General features: G+C 35.2%; 1 protein-coding gene across 9 annotated transcripts in view; it reads left to right on the top strand.

Annotated features, from left to right (window-relative positions):
• Nucleotides 1-21,249, top strand: part of LOC126603271 (UPF0481 protein At3g47200-like) — a 92,535-nt gene that overhangs the window by 55,247 nt on the left and 16,039 nt on the right. For 2 of the 9 annotated variants that reach the window (XM_050270072.1, XM_050270071.1), the window contains exon 3: nucleotides 14,586-14,658. The exons of 3 other annotated variants lie outside the window; for them this stretch is intronic. In XM_050270072.1, the coding sequence (XP_050126029.1) occupies nucleotides 14,586-14,658 (73 nt within the window). Of the gene's footprint in view, nucleotides 1-13,741; nucleotides 14,936-21,249 lie in introns of those variants that run through there. 4 more of the 9 variants (XM_050270074.1, XM_050270075.1, XM_050270076.1 and 1 more) reach the window with 4 other exon arrangements.

The following is a 21,249-nucleotide window of genomic DNA, read 5'->3' as shown; positions in this document are numbered from 1 at the left end:
TATTCTATTTCTGCAATCGACTACATATCAATGTGAGTATTTAGGTCATATAAACTTGAGAAGCTTACTAATCAATAGCTATGACACGCCCCGATCCCGATGTTCTCAGGACATCGGGATGGTCACATGTTGGCCGACACCCGAAGGGTGACAAAAGCCATTTAATTTAAGCAAAAGCTGAGAAATATGCTAAAACATGCAATAGGGACTAATAACACAATACTAAAGTTCAATTGCTAAATTAATAAAATTACGATAACACACATAATGTTCAGAGTATACGTCTAGTACAGAGTACAAGCAGAATTCAAGATAAAGAAGTGCTATTACAATAGGCGCCGAAGCAGAGAAGATATAGCACGAAATCACTAGTAGGGAAATTCCTCGTAGTTCAGATCGTATTCCTCGTTATAAGGTCTTGAAGGGGGCACAAAACAAACGTGAGTGGACCAAGTTGATATATATATATATATATATATATATATATATATTGATAGCGATTTTACCACTTGTAAAATAAAGGGTTAAACCATAGAAAATTCTTGCAAGAGAACAAGTGTTTGTAGTATAGAATGGCTCAAGCAAGGTCGATCTCCTCAGGGACTGATATAAACAATTTACGAGTTTTTGTGTATTTAACTTATTTAACTCTAAGAACTAAACTAATTTGACGAAACTAAATACTACTGGATGTGACTTAAACAAATATCTAAAATGGGAATTGGTTTATAGGAATAATGATTCAACTAAACAAAACAAGTAAATGAGAAAATTCAAGATAAAATAAATGATTGAAGAAAAATAGATTGGCAATATGCTAGAGTTCAACCTTTACCAACAACACTCCTGCGTAGCTCTTCCAATTGCTTAAATAATTGAAAACACACATGCTTTGAAGGTTGGATTTTCCTTGTGTATGTTTTACTTGTGACATTCAAGCTAAAACGCATACCACTACATGCAACTTATCCATGACATTTGGATTAAATATAAACATGAGTGATTCATTAATCTTGGTGAAAATCCTTTTGTTAAACCATGTAATCCCTAAGAGCATGATATTTACCTTAGGAGAGTACAATCCTCAATCACAAGAAGCACAACCAATTTTAACGTGACATTCGTTCAAAATTGCATCCGATAACTTTTCTAAGCATCCTAATGGTGATCAAGCATCAAGGTACATAGATAATTTAATTCAGTGATTGAAAATATCAAAGCAAGCATAACAACACTTAAGCAATTGAAAAATAAATCTACGTATTCATGTTGCGGCTCATGGCCTCACTCTAGCAAAATAAATTAGTTACACATAATTATTTGAATACATAAGAAATTATCCATGAAGAATCAAAGAAAGAGACAACCCTTTTTTACAAGACTAGCTCTCCATTCCTTTGCTCTCCTCTGCTCCTGACTTCCTCTCTGCCGTGCTCCCTTCTTCTTCTCTGCTGTGTTGCTCTGTCTGTGTGCCTCCCTATTTCCTCTTCTGTTTTTCCTTGTTGCCGTGCTCTCTCCTCTCTGTCAGTCTCTCCTTTTCTCCTCTCTATCCGTGTCCCTTCAACCCACTAATCAGCTATATGCTTTTCTTTTTCCCCACCACAAAAGCTTAATGGAAGACAAGTTCAATCTCCACTTGCCATGTCCCATCTTGCTTTTATTCTTTCTTGCTGTCAGTTGCCTTAAACAATAAGGCAAATGATTTTTAAAGACACCACCCGTGGAGACAAGCTCCACTTCCATTTCTTTTGTTTTTTTTTTTATTATTTCCTTTTCTCCATTTTGCTTGAAATTGATCATAAAACAAATTTAACTGCACACTAACACAAGGTAAGGTAAAATGCCACAATTTTAACACAAAAACTTTAGATATAGATGGTATAAATGCATGAAATATATGAGCGATCATATATATATATATATATATATATAAAATAAAACAACTATCAACATATATAACAATAAACATAGGTTTTCCGAAATCTAGCATGCTGTGTAATGTCTCAAATCATAACTTGTATATATAATAATCACTAGTGAATTGTCCGATAACCCCCAGACCCCATACCGGCTCCCCGTCTCTGAGCAGACAGTAAGAGGAAAATTACCTCATGCCTCATGCCGGCTCCTCGTCCTTGTGCTATATAGCCAGAGGAAACACACTCCAGGCCCTATGCCAACACCAAACCGTCGCCTGGGACAAACCGGAATCTATCCCTACGTCCCGTAGCGGAAAGGACCACTAGTAAGTACAAAACCATTGAACATATATATATTGAAAAGCAACTTCATAGTATAAAGTCATCCATCATCTATACTATAAAGAGGTGTTCGAAACGTGTTCTAAATATCATATCGTCATCCATCATATATTCTATAAGAACACGAGTTATAGGAAAAATAATAATAATTCAAAATAGCCTCAGTAAGCATGTTATCTCACAAAACGTTTCATAGAACATAATCATTAAATCATGCTTTTCATGTATGCATTTCTACTATCAAAACATGCATTTTTAGAAGGGGTCCATTGACTGTACACCGTTGGTGCAAAGTCGTACCAAAACGGAATAACGAAATCACCGCTAACAATTTCACCTATTCACATAAAGGGGTACATTTAGTCAAACTCTACTCAAACGATTCAATTTGTGAAAACGGACTTAAAAAACGGGTCCAGGACATCGAATTTAGCCTAAGAGAGGTCCTGGACGAAAACAGAAAAGTCAACCCAAAAGTCAAAGTCAACGGTCAACAGTCAACGATCAGACTGGGTCAAACGGGTCTGGGCTTAGGGTTGGACCGGGTTTAGGGCTTTAGGGTTGGGCCGATTGGGCCCTAAGGGTTTGGGTTTAGATTTAGGGTTAATGGGTTTAGGAAATTGGGTTTGGGGAAAGGGGTTGAAAGCCCAAGTTTTAATTGGCCCTAAGGCCTTAAATCTCTGGGTTCTAAAAACACGAGCCTAGGCTTAATGCCTGGCCCAGATAAGGGTTTTTAGGTTCTAGAATGCACGGGCCTAAGGCCCTAAATAAAATGGCCCAAGGGCTTTTGAGTTTAAGAAAAATAAATTAAAAATAAAAAGGAAAAGGGTTTTGGGCTGGGTTCACCACGGGCCTAAGACTCGAGAGTTTTGGAAACGGCCTGAAAGGCTTGGTGCGATCGGAGAAAAACGCCGGATCTTTTACAGTTCCGGCTGACTACAAATGTACACCCTAGACCCCGATTTAGGTATCAAAATGAAGCACAAGACGAGATGAGTGTTTTTATACCTTCCGTTTGCCGTGAAACGGTCAGAGTTGTTCGGAAAGTTCCTCAACACCCAATGCCTCGCCGGAGCTAGGTGTGTTTTCCCCCGAGCCAAAATCGGTCTAAAACCTTGGAAATAATGAGATAAAATCAATAAACCACATCCAAGTATCGATCTATAATGGATAGAAAAAGACCCGATACTTACCTAACCTGAAAGAACTCGCCGAATATTATTTTCTTGGTTTTGCCGTTCCTCGCAGCGACGGAAGAGAGGGAGAAAGACGAGGTTTGATGATGATGATGGTGGTGTCTTCCTCGCAGGTGGTGCAGCTGGGTATGTGTGTGTGTGCGCTCACGGTGCAAAAGAGGGAGAGAGATGAGAGTTTCAAGAAAGAGAAGGGAGTGAGAGCAAAGAAAGAGAGAGAAAGAAAGAAGGTTCGAAGGGGTAGGGGACAGAAAGAGAAAAAAATGAAGATTGTTGGGGTGCTGCCACGTGGCAGCTTGAGAATGAAAAGAATCAAATTTTCAGATCTTGTTGGGTAAGAAAACTAAGGACTAAATTGATAGTTCCATTAATATTTTGGGGATAATTACATAATTATTTTTTTATAAGTAGGGGTGGGTGTAACAATCTGCCCCTTTATAAAAATTTCGTCCCCGAAATTTACAACCTTAACCAAATAAAAACGGATACTGACTCCTCATCAGATCTTCCGTTTCCCATGTCGCTTCCTCAACAACGTGGTTCCTCCACAACACCTTCACCAACGAAATAACTTTGTTTCTCAACACTTTATCCTGTCGATCAAGGATAACCACTGGTTCTTCTGTGACATCCCACATCACCCAGGGGAGTGATCCTTAAATGTATATTCTCATCCCTACCTAGCACAAGGCATTTTGGGAGCTCACTAGCTTCGAGTTCCATCAGAACTTCGAAGTTAAGCGAGTTCGCGCGAGAGCAATCCCATGATGGGTGACCCACTGGGAAGTTGCTCGTGAGTTTCTAGAAATAAAACCGTCAGGACGTAGTCAGGGCCCAAAGGGGACAATATTGTGCTACGGTGGTGGAGCGGGCCTGGGAAGTGATTCGCCCCGGGTCAGGATGTGACAAATGGTATCAGAGCCAATCCTTGGCCGGAAATGTGCCGACGAGGACGTCGGGCCCCCAAATGGGGGTGGATTGTAACATCCCACATCGTACATGGGAGTTATCCTTAAATGTATATTCTCATCCCTACCTAGCACGAGGCATTTTGAGAGCTCACTGGCTTCGGGTTCCATCGGAACTTCGAAGTTAAGCAAGTTCGCATGAGAGCAATCCCATGATGGGTGACCCACTGGGAAGTTGCTCGTGAGTTCCCAAAAAGAAAACCGTGAGGGCGTGATCAGGGTCCAAAGCGGACAATATCATGTTACGGTGGTGGAGCAGGCCCGGGATGTGGTGGGCCCCGGGCCGGGTTGTGACATTTTCGACATAGCTAGCATTCTGATTTATTTCCAACGACTTTAACTGAATGATATGAGAGGGATCTAATACATATTTTCGAAGCACAGAAACATGGAAAACGTTATGAATCAAAGACAACTCCAATGATAGCTCTAATCTGTAGGCAACTGCACCAATTCTCTCAGTAATCTAATAGGGACCGACGTATCGAGGACTCAACTTTCCTCGTTTACCAAAACGAACAACACCCTTCTAGGGGGACAACTTAAAAAATACAAAGTCACCAACCTTATACTCACGGTCCTTGGAATGTTTGTCCGCGATACTTTTCTATCGGTCTTGTGCTGCCTTTAGGTTTCTCTTAATCAGTTGGGTGTTTGCATTAGTAGTGTCCACAATCTCTGGTCCCAGTAACACTCGTTCGCCGACCTTTGTTCAACATAACGGTGCTCGACACACTTTCCCATACAGAGCCTCATAAGATGCCATACCGATACTCGAATGATAGCTGTTATTGTATGCAAATTCAACCAACGACAGATAACTATCCCAACTACCCTTCCACTGGAGAACAGACACTCTCAACATGTCATCCAACGTCTGAATTGTTCGCTCAAACTGACCATCGGTCTGTGGATGGTAGGCAGTGCTGAACAGCAATTGAGTACCCATGGCAGTATTAAAAGCTTTCTAAAACCTGGAAGTAAACCTGGGATCTCTGTCTGAAATGATGGAGACGGGTACACCATGAAGTTTGACAATATTATCAATGAACAACTTCGACAACTTCTCCAGTGAATAGGTCTGTCGAACAGGCAAGAAGTGAGCGGTCTTAGTGAGTTGATCCACAATTACCCAAATGCCGTCCAATCTCGACTGTGTCCTCAGCAAACCATACACAAAATCCATGGTGATTTCTTCCCATTTCCACGCTGGTATCGGAAGATTGTGCATTAGTCCTCTAGGTCTTTGTCTCTCAGCCTTCACCTGTTGACAAATGATGCATCTACTCACATAATCCGCCACATCCCGCTTCATTCCTAACCAGTAATAGAATGGACGGATAATGCAATATAGTTTAGTGCTTCCCGGATGCATGGCATATGCTGAAAGGTGCGCTTCATCCAAGATTTCCTTTTTCACTGCTTCGTTATCCTGAGGCACGTACAGTCTGTTTCCCCACATTAATGCTCCATCCTTTCGGATATTAAAATCTCCCCTTTTCCCTTTTTCCACCGAAATCTTTATGTCAGCACATTCCTGATCAAGTTCCTGGGCTTCTATGACCATACCCACTAAAACAGGTCTAACTTGGAAGTGTGCCAACCAAGCTCCCTGATCTCCTACTTTCATCGTAACGCCCGTAACTCGAAGAGAAAATAGTAGCAGAACATGGATAGCTCGAAGGGATGCAACTCTTGTTGGGTAAGAAAACTAAGGAATAAATTGATAGTTCCATTAATATTTTAGAATTATTTTTTTATAAGTCAATAAGATCTCGCCTCAGATAGAAGAGAACAATGGAATGATAGCTGATTGCAGGAACCAAAGTCAAGAAGACCCAAAGCATCTGCAATAACTTTCGCTTCACCAAAGATGTGGCAGAAGAGGTATTGTGGAAATCACAAGCAAAACAAGGAAATGCGTTTTCTAATGGTTCATGAATTTTAAGTTAGTTTTACTTTATTAAGTTGTCAAATATTTTCAACATTTGAATTTAAACTAGTATAATCTTGTGATTAGTATCTGGTTATTGATGACGCATCATTTGATTTACAAATTTTATTTAAAAATTTGATCCCTAGCATTATCTTTAAAAAAAAAAAAAATCTATGCATGTTGAAGCATTCTTTCTTACTCCTAAAACATTTCGACCTTCGTACCTAAACCTTAAAAACATATTAAATATGGAACAACTTGCTACCGGTGCAGTATGCATCTGCCTACAATTATTGGCCTCATGTCCCCCAAATATTATATATGTCCATATGTCCACCAAATGAAGGTTCGTCTATCTTGACTTGCTAGATGACGTAACCTTGTTGATGTCACTTTGCTAATGATTATTGTCGGCAGCCAACGGCTAAGAAGGATTCATACAAGTAATCATATTCCAACACGTGTAATTTTCCAGCCATTCAAAAACTTCGCGGAATGGTTACTTGTATGAATATCCTCCTATTCCCATTCCGTCAATTTGTGCACAACTTGAGAACTGGTTGACTTTTATAGTCTAATTAAAATAATTAATCTAACATCACCTTTTTAAATTCTTTTTTATTTGTAAATGAAATGTCTTATATTCGATTCTCGCTAAAAAAGAATTTGAATTATATTATTATTATGAGACTAAACATACTCTCTCCCCTTTAGTATAGATAATATTTTTTGTTCAAGAAAAAAAGAACTACTTTAGAATATTTGACACCTGGTTGACTTTTATAGTCTGATTAGATTAATCTAACAGTACTACATTAAACTATTGGAAAAATTAGCTATAATAGAATAATTTCATTATGTGTGGTACTATCTATACATCAATTTTTACCTTCTACACAATTCATATTAATTTATATTATTTAATCTTCTTTAATTTATTTTGTTTGACTGTTGAAAATTAAGAATAGTGTGTGGAATGTAAAAAAAAAAAGTGTGGGATAGCACCACTCTTTTATTATTTTCTTGCTGAAATGGAAAGAAAAATATAAAAGATATGACTAATAGAGGCGGATGATATGAAATGCCTAAAGTACCATTGCTTATATAGTTTTCTTTGCAAGCCAAATTAAGGTTGCTCGTTCATTCCACCACAAACATTGTCTAGGGAAAATCCTGTTGACTGGATTTGCTCTCATTGCTCTCATCCCTAGAGGCTAGTAAGCTCATCTAGCAGCAATTATTTTTGCTTATATGTAGCTAGCCTATCATTGTGTATTGTTAAAAGAAAATTTATTGTAATATGTTTTGAGATTTCTTAGTCACTTACAAGAGGCAAATTAACTATACAAACTTGCTTGTTTTCCTGTATGAAAGCAGGTGTAAATTCGCTTCATTTTTTTAATGAAAGTACTGTTATTGACACTTCAAAAAAATTATCACGCACTTATTCTCAAAGAATAAATTTCACTTCAGAACGTGTTACACTACAAGAAAACATGGATTAGGTGACAGTATTTTTTGTGGCGCCAAAAAATTCATCACATTTCGGTAAAATGAGTGAGGCTTTTTTAGAAATCGTCACATAAAGATTTTCACAAACACCAAAATATTTTGCGTCACATAAACATTTTGAATTCGTCACAAACTATTGGGCGGGAAATTTTACCGCCGAACGAAATGTTAATATGTGATGAAAATTTTACATTCATCACTTATATAAAGAGTAGGCCACATAATAGTCAATTCATCACTTATAATATTAAATGTAAAAATTAAAAATATTGAAATAATAATGTCAAAACTCCCAAATTGTAAAACTTGATAACCTATTTCGTTTTCCCTCAAAAAAAAAAAAAATATTTTGTTCTGTTCTCTCACCCCATCTCTTTCAGCTCCTCTTGGTTCTACTCTCTCACCCCGCCTCGCCGACCAGCCTCCTGGTGGTTGCCATCAACGGCGAACATGTACCACCTCTCCTTCGTCTCCCTCCCTCGACCTCTCAATCGACAACAAGATGACTAAATTGCCATGGTTTGGCAGGAAAACGGCTCGAAAGTGGCTATCTTGGTCTCGAGTTAGCCACTTTTGAGCCATTTTCCGGCTAAACCACATAAAATTATCCATCAATAAAGTACCATTCTCCTTGCCTCATTGAGAAGTATGATTTTCATTTTTGAATCACTCGATTTCGTTGAGTATTAAAGAAGTTATGAATGTTTAAAGTTTACCTAGTTTTCGGCGAGTTTTCCAGTTTTTTCGCGGATCAGTCACATTTCAGACTATTTTCTGGCCATCTCCAGCAACCATTGGGCTTCCAAATGGTATAATCTTGTTCTACACTTTCCTATCTTCATTTTGATATATTATGGGTCGAATTTGGTTAAGAAACGATTGAGTTACGAAGCTTTGAAAATTGTCCAAACTTCCGGCTAAGAGCTCCGAGATACTTAATGGAGTTTTTAACGGAATGACCAAAATAATGGATGGTGGACAATCTCAGAGACCAAAGCGATGCGTTATACAAATCTTAGAGACCATTTTGATTAAAAAGCCTATTTTAGTCGAAGAAAAATAAGGGTAGTTAGCAAGAAGAATTTAATTGATCAACCCGTAATGAAAAAATAATTAAGGTTTTACCCTAACAAAAAATTAATTGGCGAACTAGAGGAGTAGCCAACTCTCTATAAGCACACGAAACGTCTTTTAATATCTCCATGTGAAGGGAGCATTGTTGCCAGATAACGTAACCTTACTGAAGTCATTATGTTATTGATTGTTGTCATTAGCCAAAGGTTAAGAAGGATTCATGTTTTACTAAAAAAAGAAAAAAAGAAAAGAAGGATTCATGTTTGAGATAAGAACGGATAGGTTTCTTGTGCCAGTGATTTATGCGAACTGGTTGGCTATTATAATTTGATTAAATTATTCTTCTACATTCCTGTTAATTTATGTTATTTTATCTTCTTATGTTCTTTTTTTTATTAAAATTTTTTAATTAAAAAATGAGAACAACTGGTGGAAGACAATACTTGGATTATCTTCTTATTTTGTTGATCGTACCTTCTTTGTTTGCTTTCACCATTTATTTTAAGTTTCAATTCATCATCATTCGTCAATATTTGCTCAACTAAAACTAAGCTGCAGATTAAGTTGAGTTTGACAATTAGAATTAGATCATTTCGGTTAGTTTAACTTCCGCAACCCTTTTTATAAAAAGTCAAGATCTAATTTGTAAATCTTTTAAGTTTGTTTTGATTAAGACCATCTTCAACCCTTGGGTTAAAACCTAAAATTTTTAACTTAGAAACAATTTTATGCTCCAATAATTTCGGATTAAATTTTTAGCCCGAAAATTATTAAATAATGAATTTAGGATATTTTTTTTTTCTTAAAGTTAAAAAAAAAAAATTTGTAGACTATCCTAATTTAATTTTGTAAAAATTTTAACTCAAAAATATTTAGATTTCGATAAATATTGAAAAATTAGTAAACCTACACCATGAAACTCATGGAACGCTATAAAAGAATATGAAACATATGAAAGAACTTTTTTTCAATTATTTAGCCGTAGGATATAAATTTGGACCGTTATATTTTTTTTTCACCCTTGTATTTGATCATATTAGATTTTAACAGTTGAATTTATGGATTTATAAATATAAAACTGAAAAAAAATACACATACATGGTAAGTCAGTCCACTAACTCAAGGGAATTTTTTACCTAAATTTGCCCCAAAAATGATTTTTTGGTTAAAACTCATATTTGGCCTAAGGGTTGGAGCAAATTGGGGGTCGGTCCAAGGGGGTGAAGGAGTGGGCTAAGCCTCACAATGCACTAACCATAATAATATGACTCAAATTCACCTTTAATGAGAATCGAATCTAAAACTTCTCATTTACAAATGAAGACATAAACAATATTATTAACTCGACCAAATCAAACATATGGGAATTCTTTTTCTTTTGGTTTTGGTATAAATTAAAACAACTTGTTTTTTTTTTCAAAGTAAATTATATAGCAACTTGTGATTACAATTAGTATATATAGGAGAATTGCGTATCCCATCATTGTGCTATTATTAAGCGAAAATTTGCACTTCATCGGTAACAGGAGGAGCAAAAGACGATCTGTATGCGTTGATTTTCTTATACATAAGCAGGTGTGAATTCCTGCCTGCAGCTTCACTTTCTTCTGCATCTCTCTTTAATTATCTTTCATCGGGGTTGTATCCATTTCAATTTCTACGATTTGCAATTCATATCTAACCATTTTATGGAAGTTTAAGTTGATTGTTATGTTTCTAGCCGGAAATTGGATCTAAAATCTTGATAATAACAAATAATGGAAGGTCTCTGTGGACTTCAAAGAAGTTGAGCTACTCCCTATATTGTTATTGGTTTTACGGTGAAACCTCAATTTTCTTTACAACCAACCTTATTGGAAGACAAATCTTTCTCTTATTTATATTTTTTTTTATCGTTTTTATGTTTGGAAAAATAGATGCATCCACTTTTCTGCTTCAATGATACTGATTCAAATTTAAATGCTTTAAAAATGGTTTAAGAATATGCGGATATTTCTTGCTCATGTTACAGAGCACCTCCACACCCAAATGTAGTATGCATGCCTCTGTTCTACAATTATGGCCTATGAAAGTTCGTCTATCTTCACGTACTAGATGACGTAACTTTGTTGATGTCACTCTGCTATTGATTGTTGTCATACGGCGAAGTTAAGGAGCATTCATGTTTGAGATAAGAAAGGATTGGTTTCTTGTATGAATATCACATTTCATCAATTTATGCACAACTTGAGCTAGTGATTTATGCAAACTGGTTGACTATTATAGTTTGATTAAATTATTTTTTTAATCCTCCGTTAATTTATATTATTTGATCTTGTCAGTTTATTTAATCATCTTCAATGATGCAGCTTTCCTTTTAATATTTTTGAGTTGAATAGTTTGGTTGTGTATATGTGTTTCAGTTTTATAAGTGTCTAGTATTAAGTACAACCTGCATTAATATTATCTTCAAACTTCAATTAACCACTTAAGCCTAATATATAGATAGTATCCAGCTCTATGAACGTCAACCACATAGTTTATTATCAGAAGTCTCGTGTAATTAAGAGTGAACTACTTATGTCTAATTTTAATTAAGAGTGAACTACTTATGTTTAATTTTTGAATTATTGGCGTACTTTTCCAAGTGCAATGCCTCTTCTCATCCTCTTATCTTGTATAGAGCCAACTTTACAAGTTCAAATCTTTCGCATCCAAAAATTTATGTGGCATCTCTGTGCCTTTTCTAATTTAATTACACCTGGCTTTTAACTTATCTTCAACTAACACCGTTAAAAAATATAAACTAAATAATACATAAAAAAACCTAGCATTGCCCTAACCCCCACCCACCCCAACCCTACCTCGCCGGCGGACTTCCTCACCTCCTCTCCTATCAGTGCCGGCGAGCACATCCAAACCTTTGAAGTGAATCTTGGAACATAATATGGGTATTCTCAATCATACCTTATCCCACCTTCGCTTACCACCACCTTTGCCGCACTCCGACATGCGACTCCAGCACCGTGAACAGCCAACCCCTCCGCGACTGGAACTCACCAAATCCTGATCCCCTTATCTTCATCTCTCTCATTTGATTTGGAATTTTGAGTTTGTTTCGCGGTTTATTGACTTTAATTTCTGTGTTTATATTGGGGATTTTGAAATTCTGAAGCTTTTGATTTCTGGAATTCATCCCGTCTTTGGAATTAGATGGGAGGAGAGAGGGGAACACGGGAAGGGAGGGCTGGTGTGATGTGCATAGATGTGAACGCATAAGCTCAAAAGCGTGAACCGGTTGGTTGTCTTCTCCTTTTTTTTTTTTTTTTTAGTATTAATAGTAACGCCGTCAAGTTGTGATTAAGTGATGTAATGTAAAAGGACAGGTGTCAAAAAAAAAAGGCACAGAGAGGCCGGGGGGTTTTGGGTGCAGAAAATTTGTGACCTAGCTTCTCTGCCTTCTCACTTTTCATACATTCTTATCCCCTCTTATTTGTGCGGTTACGGTTAAATTACGTTAATATTTTATATTACTATTATTTTTTATCTTATTATTTTTATAAAAAAATCAATATAAAATGTTGACGTGACTTAACCATGATCGTACAAAATAGGAGGGGATGAGAGTGTATGGAAAGTGGGAGGGCAGAGAAGTCGGGTCCGAAAATTTGGACTCCAACTTTACACACCAGCATCTATTTGGCGGACTTGGCTTCTCTGCCCTCCCACTTCTCATACACTCTCATCCCCTCCTATTTGTGCGGTCACGGTTAAATCACGTCAACATTTTATATTACTATTATTTTTTGTCTTATTATTTGTATAAAAAAATCAATATACAAAATAGAAAGAAATAAAAGTGTATAAGAAATGGGAGATCAGAGAAGCCGAGTCCTATTTGGCTCCACTTGAGCAGTGGGTGATGAATTCAAGGTTTATGTAACAATCCCAAGGGAACGTCACGTCAGCTTGGTTTGTTAAATCAATTAGTTTGCTTTGTAGACACTTACCTGTAGAGACATAAAATAAAATAAAAATTGCCTGTAGGTTTCCGAATAATTGTATAGACAATTCTATGATTTGTTAGTTTTTTTCATTGTCGAATATTTGTTAGTTTGGGTTCTCTTATTTTTTTTCTTTTTGTTGTTGCCAAAATATCAAAATACCAAAAAAAAAAAAAATCTCTTTTAATTGTGTAGCGGGACATGATAACTCTAAAAAAATATTACAAGAATACAAGTTTATTACTTATTATTTACGGATACTACTATTTTGTTCTATATTTTTCTCTCATTACAGGTAGATTAAAAAAAATATAAGAGGGTAGGTAGAAGAAATTAATTCAATCTGACTAAACGCTCTCTTCATGAATATATAAAAGAAAATTTAATTTTTTATATTTGTAATTCTTTGATTAATAATTTTCTCTATTATCTAGATTAGTTTTGATTGTTGTCATGTTTTCTCAATGTTTGGATTAATTTTCTCTATTATCGAAGAATTTTTTATTGATGCGTCACTGATCATCATCTCATTGTCAGCAATTACGATTTGGAGTAACAAACACATCAACATTAAATGGAAGGAAGCAACGAAGCTACACATGACTTCGAAAATCCTCGCATTCAGTTAACAACTTCAATGAGTCAGGAGTTGGATGGTTTGACTCCCTTGTCCGCTTCGTGTTGCATCTACAAAGTTCCCGAACAACTACGGTGTGTAAATGAAAAGGCCTACACACCTCAAGTAGTCTCTATAGGTCCGATTCACCATGGCAAGAAAGGCTTAGAAGACATGGAAGAACACAAGAAGAGGTACCTGCAGTATTTTTTATATCGGACTGGGGTCAGCTTGGAAGATTATGTAACGAAAATAAAGGGCAAGGAAGAGAAATTGCGCAGTTGCTATGCTCACACCATTGAGTTGTGCAGTGATGAATTTGTAAGAATCATTCTTGTGGATGCCGCGTTCATCATTGAGCTCTTATTGAGGTACGGGGGGTATATCGTTCACGATAGCAATGACCGCATCTTTAACAAACCATGGTTGATAAATATTATATGTCCTGACATGCTTTTGCTTGAAAATCAGCTGCCATTTTTCATTCTTGAGGATCTCTTTGCCACTGCAGAGGTGCCGGCGACGGTGCCTTCAGTATTTGATCTCTCATACACTTACTGCAAGGTATCAACGAGTTTATATGTGAAAAGAGACGGTTTGGGATCTTCTTCTAGTTTTAAAGTAGAGCATTTTGTTGATTTGGTTAGAACCTTAAATCTACCAACGGATCAGGAAGAGAATGAAAATCGAGGGTCAGTCGAATCTCTAGCTGTACCCAGTATGACGAAACTACACCAGGCTGGCGTCAAGTTTAAGGCGAGATCAAGCAAGAATCTATTTGATATGTGTTTTCAAGAAGGGATTTTGGAAATTCCAAATCTAAATATATCCGATAGCACGGAGCTTGTACTCCGAAACCTTGTTGCCTTTGAGCAATGCCATTGCACTCCAAATACCCGCTACTTTAATGATTATATCTTCCTCATGGATTATTTGGTGAACACCCCAAATGATGTGGAATTGCTTGTCAAGAATGGAATTGTTGAAAATATGCTTGGTGACAACAATGAGGTGTCTACTCTGATCAACAGCCTTGGCAAAGGTGTTTTGGTGTTCAGAGACGAATTCTATTATGCTACTCTTATGAAGGACCTCAACAAGTACTACGAAAAGCCGTGGAACAAATGGAAGGCAGATCTGAAACATAAATATTTCAACACACCTTGGAAAATTATTTCAGTCATTGCTGCTACTTTTATCATCATACTCACTCTCATACAAACGGTGTCGTCTATTGCTAGCTAAGCATCAACACTAAGTTAGGCACTCCGTACTTTTCCATTTAATTTCTCCCTGTTATTTCCCATTTAATTTCTAGTACGTGTACTCTATATATATGTATTTGTTAATTTGCAGTAGCTTGTCTATGCGTGAAATTAAATAATATGTCTCTTTTGTACCTAAAATAAATAAATAAATAAAATGTCTCATTGCATGCACGTATGTAACTAGTTAAAAAAAAGGTAATGCTGCACTTATTACATTTTCACATATCATATCTTTAATAAAGATGCAAACATTACCTGTTTTGAAGTAACGAAGGGAAAACATGTATATGAATATGAAGCAAGAAAAATCACTCTCCCACCACACCCACCAAATATATATAACGGTCATATGGATTAAATATACATGCGTAAATACTAAATATACACTTACGTAAATTTTGTAGGTTCAAATATTTATATGAGATGATCGTTGGACAAATTTTTCTAGGCTTGCATGAAGCATACGTACATATTGAAAAACAATCTCGAAAATCCCAACCCCGAACCAGGAAAAACTTAAACCCAAAATCCCAAAATATCGGTACAACATCCCGAACTGATCGCAAAGTATTCGGTACGGAATTCAGTCTAACTTAACTACGGAAACCATATAAATAAAATATATATAATTATTATTTGGATTAAGTTAGACATCTTGGCCGTCCGTTGTTATAGGGATTCTGTGAGTCTCCTCGCACTCCCTCATCCGAGCATCCCACTCACAACGGACAGCCACCATCTCTGTCTCTCTCTCAAAGCAACTGCAGCAAGCCTGCAACTCTCTCGAACCGACGAACGAAGCCTCCCTCCACCACACAAATCCGGACAGTCACCACCACACACAGCCATGAGCCACCACGATCCAGCGATTCTCCGATTCTCTCTCTCTACTATTTCTACAACAACGGCGAGCTCAGAAGTCCCCGTTTCGCATTCCGATTCTTCATCCGTCACCGCCGCCGTGCTTGGTGCGGTCACCACTTCTTCTTTTCTCTGAAACGGAAGAGACCCCGATGATTGAGATCCCGGACGTCCAGCAAGTAACCGAGAAGCCCCGGTAATCGTCTCTATTTAGGGATTAATTTTCTATTTAGGATGCATGTTGAATTAGGGATTTACGATTTAGAGTTTTGATTGTTTCTGTGGATTTGCATGTTCGATTTCTGCTATTGGATTTGGAATTGGGTTTGATATGTTTTCTACTGGAAGCATCAAATCTAAAGGACGATAGCATCTAATACCTAGCTACATCCAGGGAGAGAAATATTACGATGGAGGATCGTAAGAAGTCATACATTCCAGTGTAAAACCATTTTGTGAATGACAATGATTATGCCGAGAATAATTGAGGGAATATTGACTTGGCAATCAAGTTAATGAAATCTCTAGGACTCTCGGTGCCTTAAGGAAATAAACATATTGGAGTCCTAATTACATGCAATCAATTAAGGGCCTTTATTAAGTAAATACAAGGAATAAGAGTCATGATGAGACTATAATTGATGAGATATGATTTGGGTTGATATCCTTTCCGATAATAGGGAGGAATTGATTGAAACCCTAGCTATATAACCTAGGAGCAGTCCCTGCTTCCATACCGATAGAAACTCACGAAAACTATAAGCCTATTTCGATAGTAGAGTTCATTCAGAGGTACTGGAAGTAGAAGACTACTTCTACTTTGTTCGCAAGGATCAAAGGCTTCACCTTCATAACCATGTCTTCCGAATTCTACAGATAAGTTCAATATAATTAGTCGATCTCTATTTCATATTGATTTTGATTTATTCGTGATCCTAATGTCTTGTTGTTGTGATTTCAGATTATGTCTTACATGTGGTATCAGAGCCACACAACAAGCTTAGGGTTCGGATTAAAGGTAAGGTGTTTGATTATAATTTCATAGATGATCAAACACGTCCGCTGCTTTATCGTGCTGGGGTTTTACCTAATGAGTCTTAGTGTTGTGAAAACATATATGCGACTATGGATACATTTACACTTCTCCATTGGGTTTCTTGCCTTCTTGTTTAATTTCATGATTCCTTTCAACCTTATTATGAGTAAAAAGACGTAAAGATGAGTTTTCTTAGCCATGTCATGATATTAAGAAGCAAATCTGATTGCTTCTATACCTATTTGATGAAAGCTATATATATATATACAATTTTGCATTGAATTTTGACCTTCGCCTGGTTAATTTGATAATTTCTTCTTAATTTGTTGTGACCTTAATTAATATGTGTGTATATTATCAATTTCTGGAGTTTGGAGGGTTGCCACAATTTGCATCTAAATAGTTTGATTTAATTATTTTGATATGGTTAAGATCAAGATTGACTTGGATGGCATTGTTGTTGCTGCTCGGCATTGTTTAGGGTTTCCTTGATTTGGAATTCCATTTAATTAATAATAATAAAGGGGTCTGTTTTGTTACACAACTATATAATAATAATTTCGTTATGTTGTGTGGGTTTTTGCCCTCTTGGCATTTTTCGGTGAGAATCATTCGCTGTCATGAGTAAAGTTGGATTTGGTTTATAATTGTTTTCGAATATGAATTCTTATACAGTTTAATATGAAATTTTGTTATGAGTTTGTGAGGTTTGTCTTCTTGCTTCCGCTCATGTTTTCCATGTATACATGGGTCCTTATATATGGAGTTTTCTTATGAGTTCCTGGAATTTCATGCTTCCGCTCACTCTTAATCTTAATATGAATAATTCTAATGATATTTTATTGAATGGAAGAATTGCATTAGGCATGTTGCACATTTTCTGATTATATAAGCATATGCTCATGATTAAGAAAACTTATATGAAAGAACCTTTTATAATTGAGGGAAAATATAAGGAGCTGCAAGTTTTGGTTTTATGTTCTCATGGTTTATATTTAGTTTTGAATACAATATAATATCTGCAATTTTACACTTGCTTTATCAAAAATTGAGATGCATGTGTAAACATCATGACACTAATGTCTTATGTATGCTCTCGCTTGTTAAGTTTTTGGGTCTTCAAATGTCAATAACTTGGGCTTGATAGACTTCCGTAACTCCAAATATTATGACATTCGGTCATGTCATAATATTAAATGGATTGTAGACGCTGGTATTTTTTCATGTTTTTTTTTTGACAAGAAATGGATTTATGGTAATTTTTTTTAAGTGTGATACCATGTTGCTGGAATTCTGCAGACTTCTGTTGTGATATTATTTTGATATATCAATGTACCTCATAAATTCATGAAACTTTAGTATGATATACATTGAGATGTTTGTTTTAAATATGAAAATTTTCACAAGCATTAGTTTGAAAATGAATTATTGGTGAATTTTTTTTTTAATCTCAAGACTGTACTGCAGAATTTATGCGGTTTCTGCAGCAAATTCCATTTCGATTTTGTTTTTTAGCCCACTTTTAAAATCGAAAAAATCATGGAATTTTGGGTGACAATAGCTTTACATGTCTACTTCATTCCTGAACATATTCGTGCATATTGGAGAAAGATTGAAGTTTTGGTGAATTATTTAGTCTTGGGTATGTTTGCAGAATTTCTGTTGTTTTAGCAGCACAACTTATTTCGAATTGGTTTTAGTACACTTGTAAAATCTCAAAAATTATGAAATTTTGGGAAATAACATATTTTCATGTTTACTTTATGTCTGAAAATTTTCATGCATATCGGATGAACAATGAATATTTGGTGAATTTGAAGTCTCAGGTCTATATTGGACATTTTCTGCAGTTTTTAAAGCACCTCTCTTTTCGAATTCATGTTTGGCTCGCTTAAAATTTTTAAAATCATGAAATTTTGCGAAATAGTGGCCATATATGTCTAGTGCATACCTAAAAATTTTCATGACAATCTAAAGAGAATTGAGTTTTTAGTGAATTTGCAAACTAAAGTAGTACTGCTGAATTTTGGTACTTCAAAACTAGTTTTGTTATGTGATATTGTTTCACTGATTTGTGTACATCTATTGGTACCAATTATTGTACAAGTTTATGGTTCCAATATGTCCTTATGTTATGCAAATTCTCAATACTAATGAATTTTATAAACAAAACTGATTAAATTTTGATTTAAAGATTCATTGGTTTGTTTTGCTTAAACCAATGTTTTGTTTGGTCATCAATTCTGATTATGATGATAATTGTCTTTTGAGAAAATTGGAAAGTGGAATCAGTTTACTAATTGATCATTTTGGTCCCTATTGAATAACTGAATAACCATGTTTCCTCTTTCGAGAACTCTATTGTTCAATGTAAACAACGACATACTTTTTGTGTCTGATTGAATCTTTTGAGAATCATTGAATATCCAACAAAACGGTTATTTAATACTGTTCTAAAAGATTATTTTGAAAAATCAAAATTCTAATTTATATGGTGAATACTTTTGTTCCAATGGGAAATTCAGGAAATCACTCACCAATTATAAATTAGTATTATAACAAATCATAAAATACTTTTAACATATGTTCATCTGGCCAAAGCTGTTGAAGCTATATGTATTTTGTGTATTTTATGTTTTGGCTAGCTATGCAGGTATTTTCTTTGCATGATTAGTTTCTGCCCAAAGGTGTAACAATCATGCAATTTGGAGTTGGTTCGATCCTCCACAACTCGACTACTTCCATGATGAATCTTGCAGAATCGAGAATGAGTAGGTAAATTTGCCAATCTTTTGCCTTAATTTTCTGTGAGTTCTAAATTGGATTAAAATTATTGTTGAAAAAAAAATAATGATGTTATTGAGATATCTATGTGTTTACTTTAATTCTACTTTGTTTTAGAATTAAAACATAAATTTTGAGTTTGGATTCTCTTATTAGGTTCATTTTAATTTTTGATCTAATATTTAACACATATGTGGGTCTTCTCTCATACACTAAAATAAATTTTGTAGCCATTGGTTGATATAATCACTTGTCACTTTTAGATCGATTAATGGTGTTGAGATATTGTTCCTTATATAATCCTAATTTTGATACATATAGATTGGTTTATTATGTCCAAACCAACTATTTTGTGACTCAACAAATTTATTTAAGAAATTTTTGTGTTTTGAGCATATTAAAGATTGGAAATTGGTTTTATTTAAATTATGATTAAATTTGAAATTTTGGTGGAGCTTGGGAAATACTAATGGAGTTTTGCATACCTTGCAACGTGTCCTATTTGATTACAATTTTGATAGTTTTTCTAACTCCAAACTTTGTAAAAATTTGCCATGTTATATTATATAATGGATTGTGTACACTATCTTTATTGATTCAACTAGCCTATATTTTGTTATATGAAAACCACTTTCTCTAGTGTTTAATCTTGCAATTTTGAGTGTTTGCCCAAGTGGGAGAAATAATGTATTATGGGCTTCACACTCATCAATTTTGCATGTTTTTAATGATCATAGTTTTGGTAAATAAAACGTACATTATCATACTTGTTTATATTTTATTTGTTACATATGCAACTAATCTTGTAGGAAATTCAAGAAGGGTTAATGAGTATATTCTGCTCAAAGGTGTTTTACTTATTAATTCTTATATGTTGTTCAAGAAATTGGACTTGTGATTTATATGTTATTGATGAATAATTAATCTGCTCAAAAGTGTTTTCTTATTCAGTACAAATATAAATCAATGTATAGTGAAACATGAAATTGACAAGATTGCATATACTTCATCTGCTCAAAAGTGTTGAAGCTATATACGTTTGCCCTTGTATTTTGTGTTTTAGCTATGCAAACCTAATATAATTAGTTTCTGTCCAAAGATGATTCTGGAATTATATGCTTTTGATGCAATAAGAAAACATTCAGTTAAAGTTTTCTATTTCTGTCAATTGTTAGATGAACAAAACTGACCAAATAATTTTGTATAGTTTTTCAGTCATGAGAATCATTTCCCTACAGATATCTAAAATAAAGATGTTGAGCTCACAAATTTTATGTTCTAGATCCCATGACTAATGTTTTGCTAATGGGAGTATGTGAAAGGTATCTGTTTCGTTTTGTAGACATTTATAAAGTTTTTTGTTCTTTTACTCTTTTAATCAGTGGGAGTAATATAATTTTGTCTCTTTTAATCAGTGGGAGTAAAGATTACCTTTTGTATTGAAAATTTGAAGTCTTAGTGGCTGATACTTTAAGAGTAAATTTGGTTTAAAATTTGTTCATAAGTTTTAATAAGGGATCCTGATTTTGTAAACAGTATGTCGTATTTTACTTGTTCTCTTATTATATTCTAAATTGACAGAAAAGTTGGATTTTGTTACCAACGCTGTTGAGTTCTTTTGTGAACTACTTTTGTACTGAAATATATTTTTCATATTTTCAGTTCGACTATTGTGAGCTAATGTTTTGACTATTAGCTCTTGATATCATGACTTTGTTAGTAACATAGTGCTTTGAGTTGAGTGTGCATGTAATCAT

This window comes from Malus sylvestris, chromosome 15 (assembly GCF_916048215.2).
Source record: "Malus sylvestris chromosome 15, drMalSylv7.2, whole genome shotgun sequence".
Taxonomy (NCBI): domain Eukaryota; kingdom Viridiplantae; phylum Streptophyta; class Magnoliopsida; order Rosales; family Rosaceae; genus Malus; species Malus sylvestris.
Note: the sequence above shows the minus strand (reverse complement) of the source record. Positions and strands in the feature narration are given on the sequence as shown.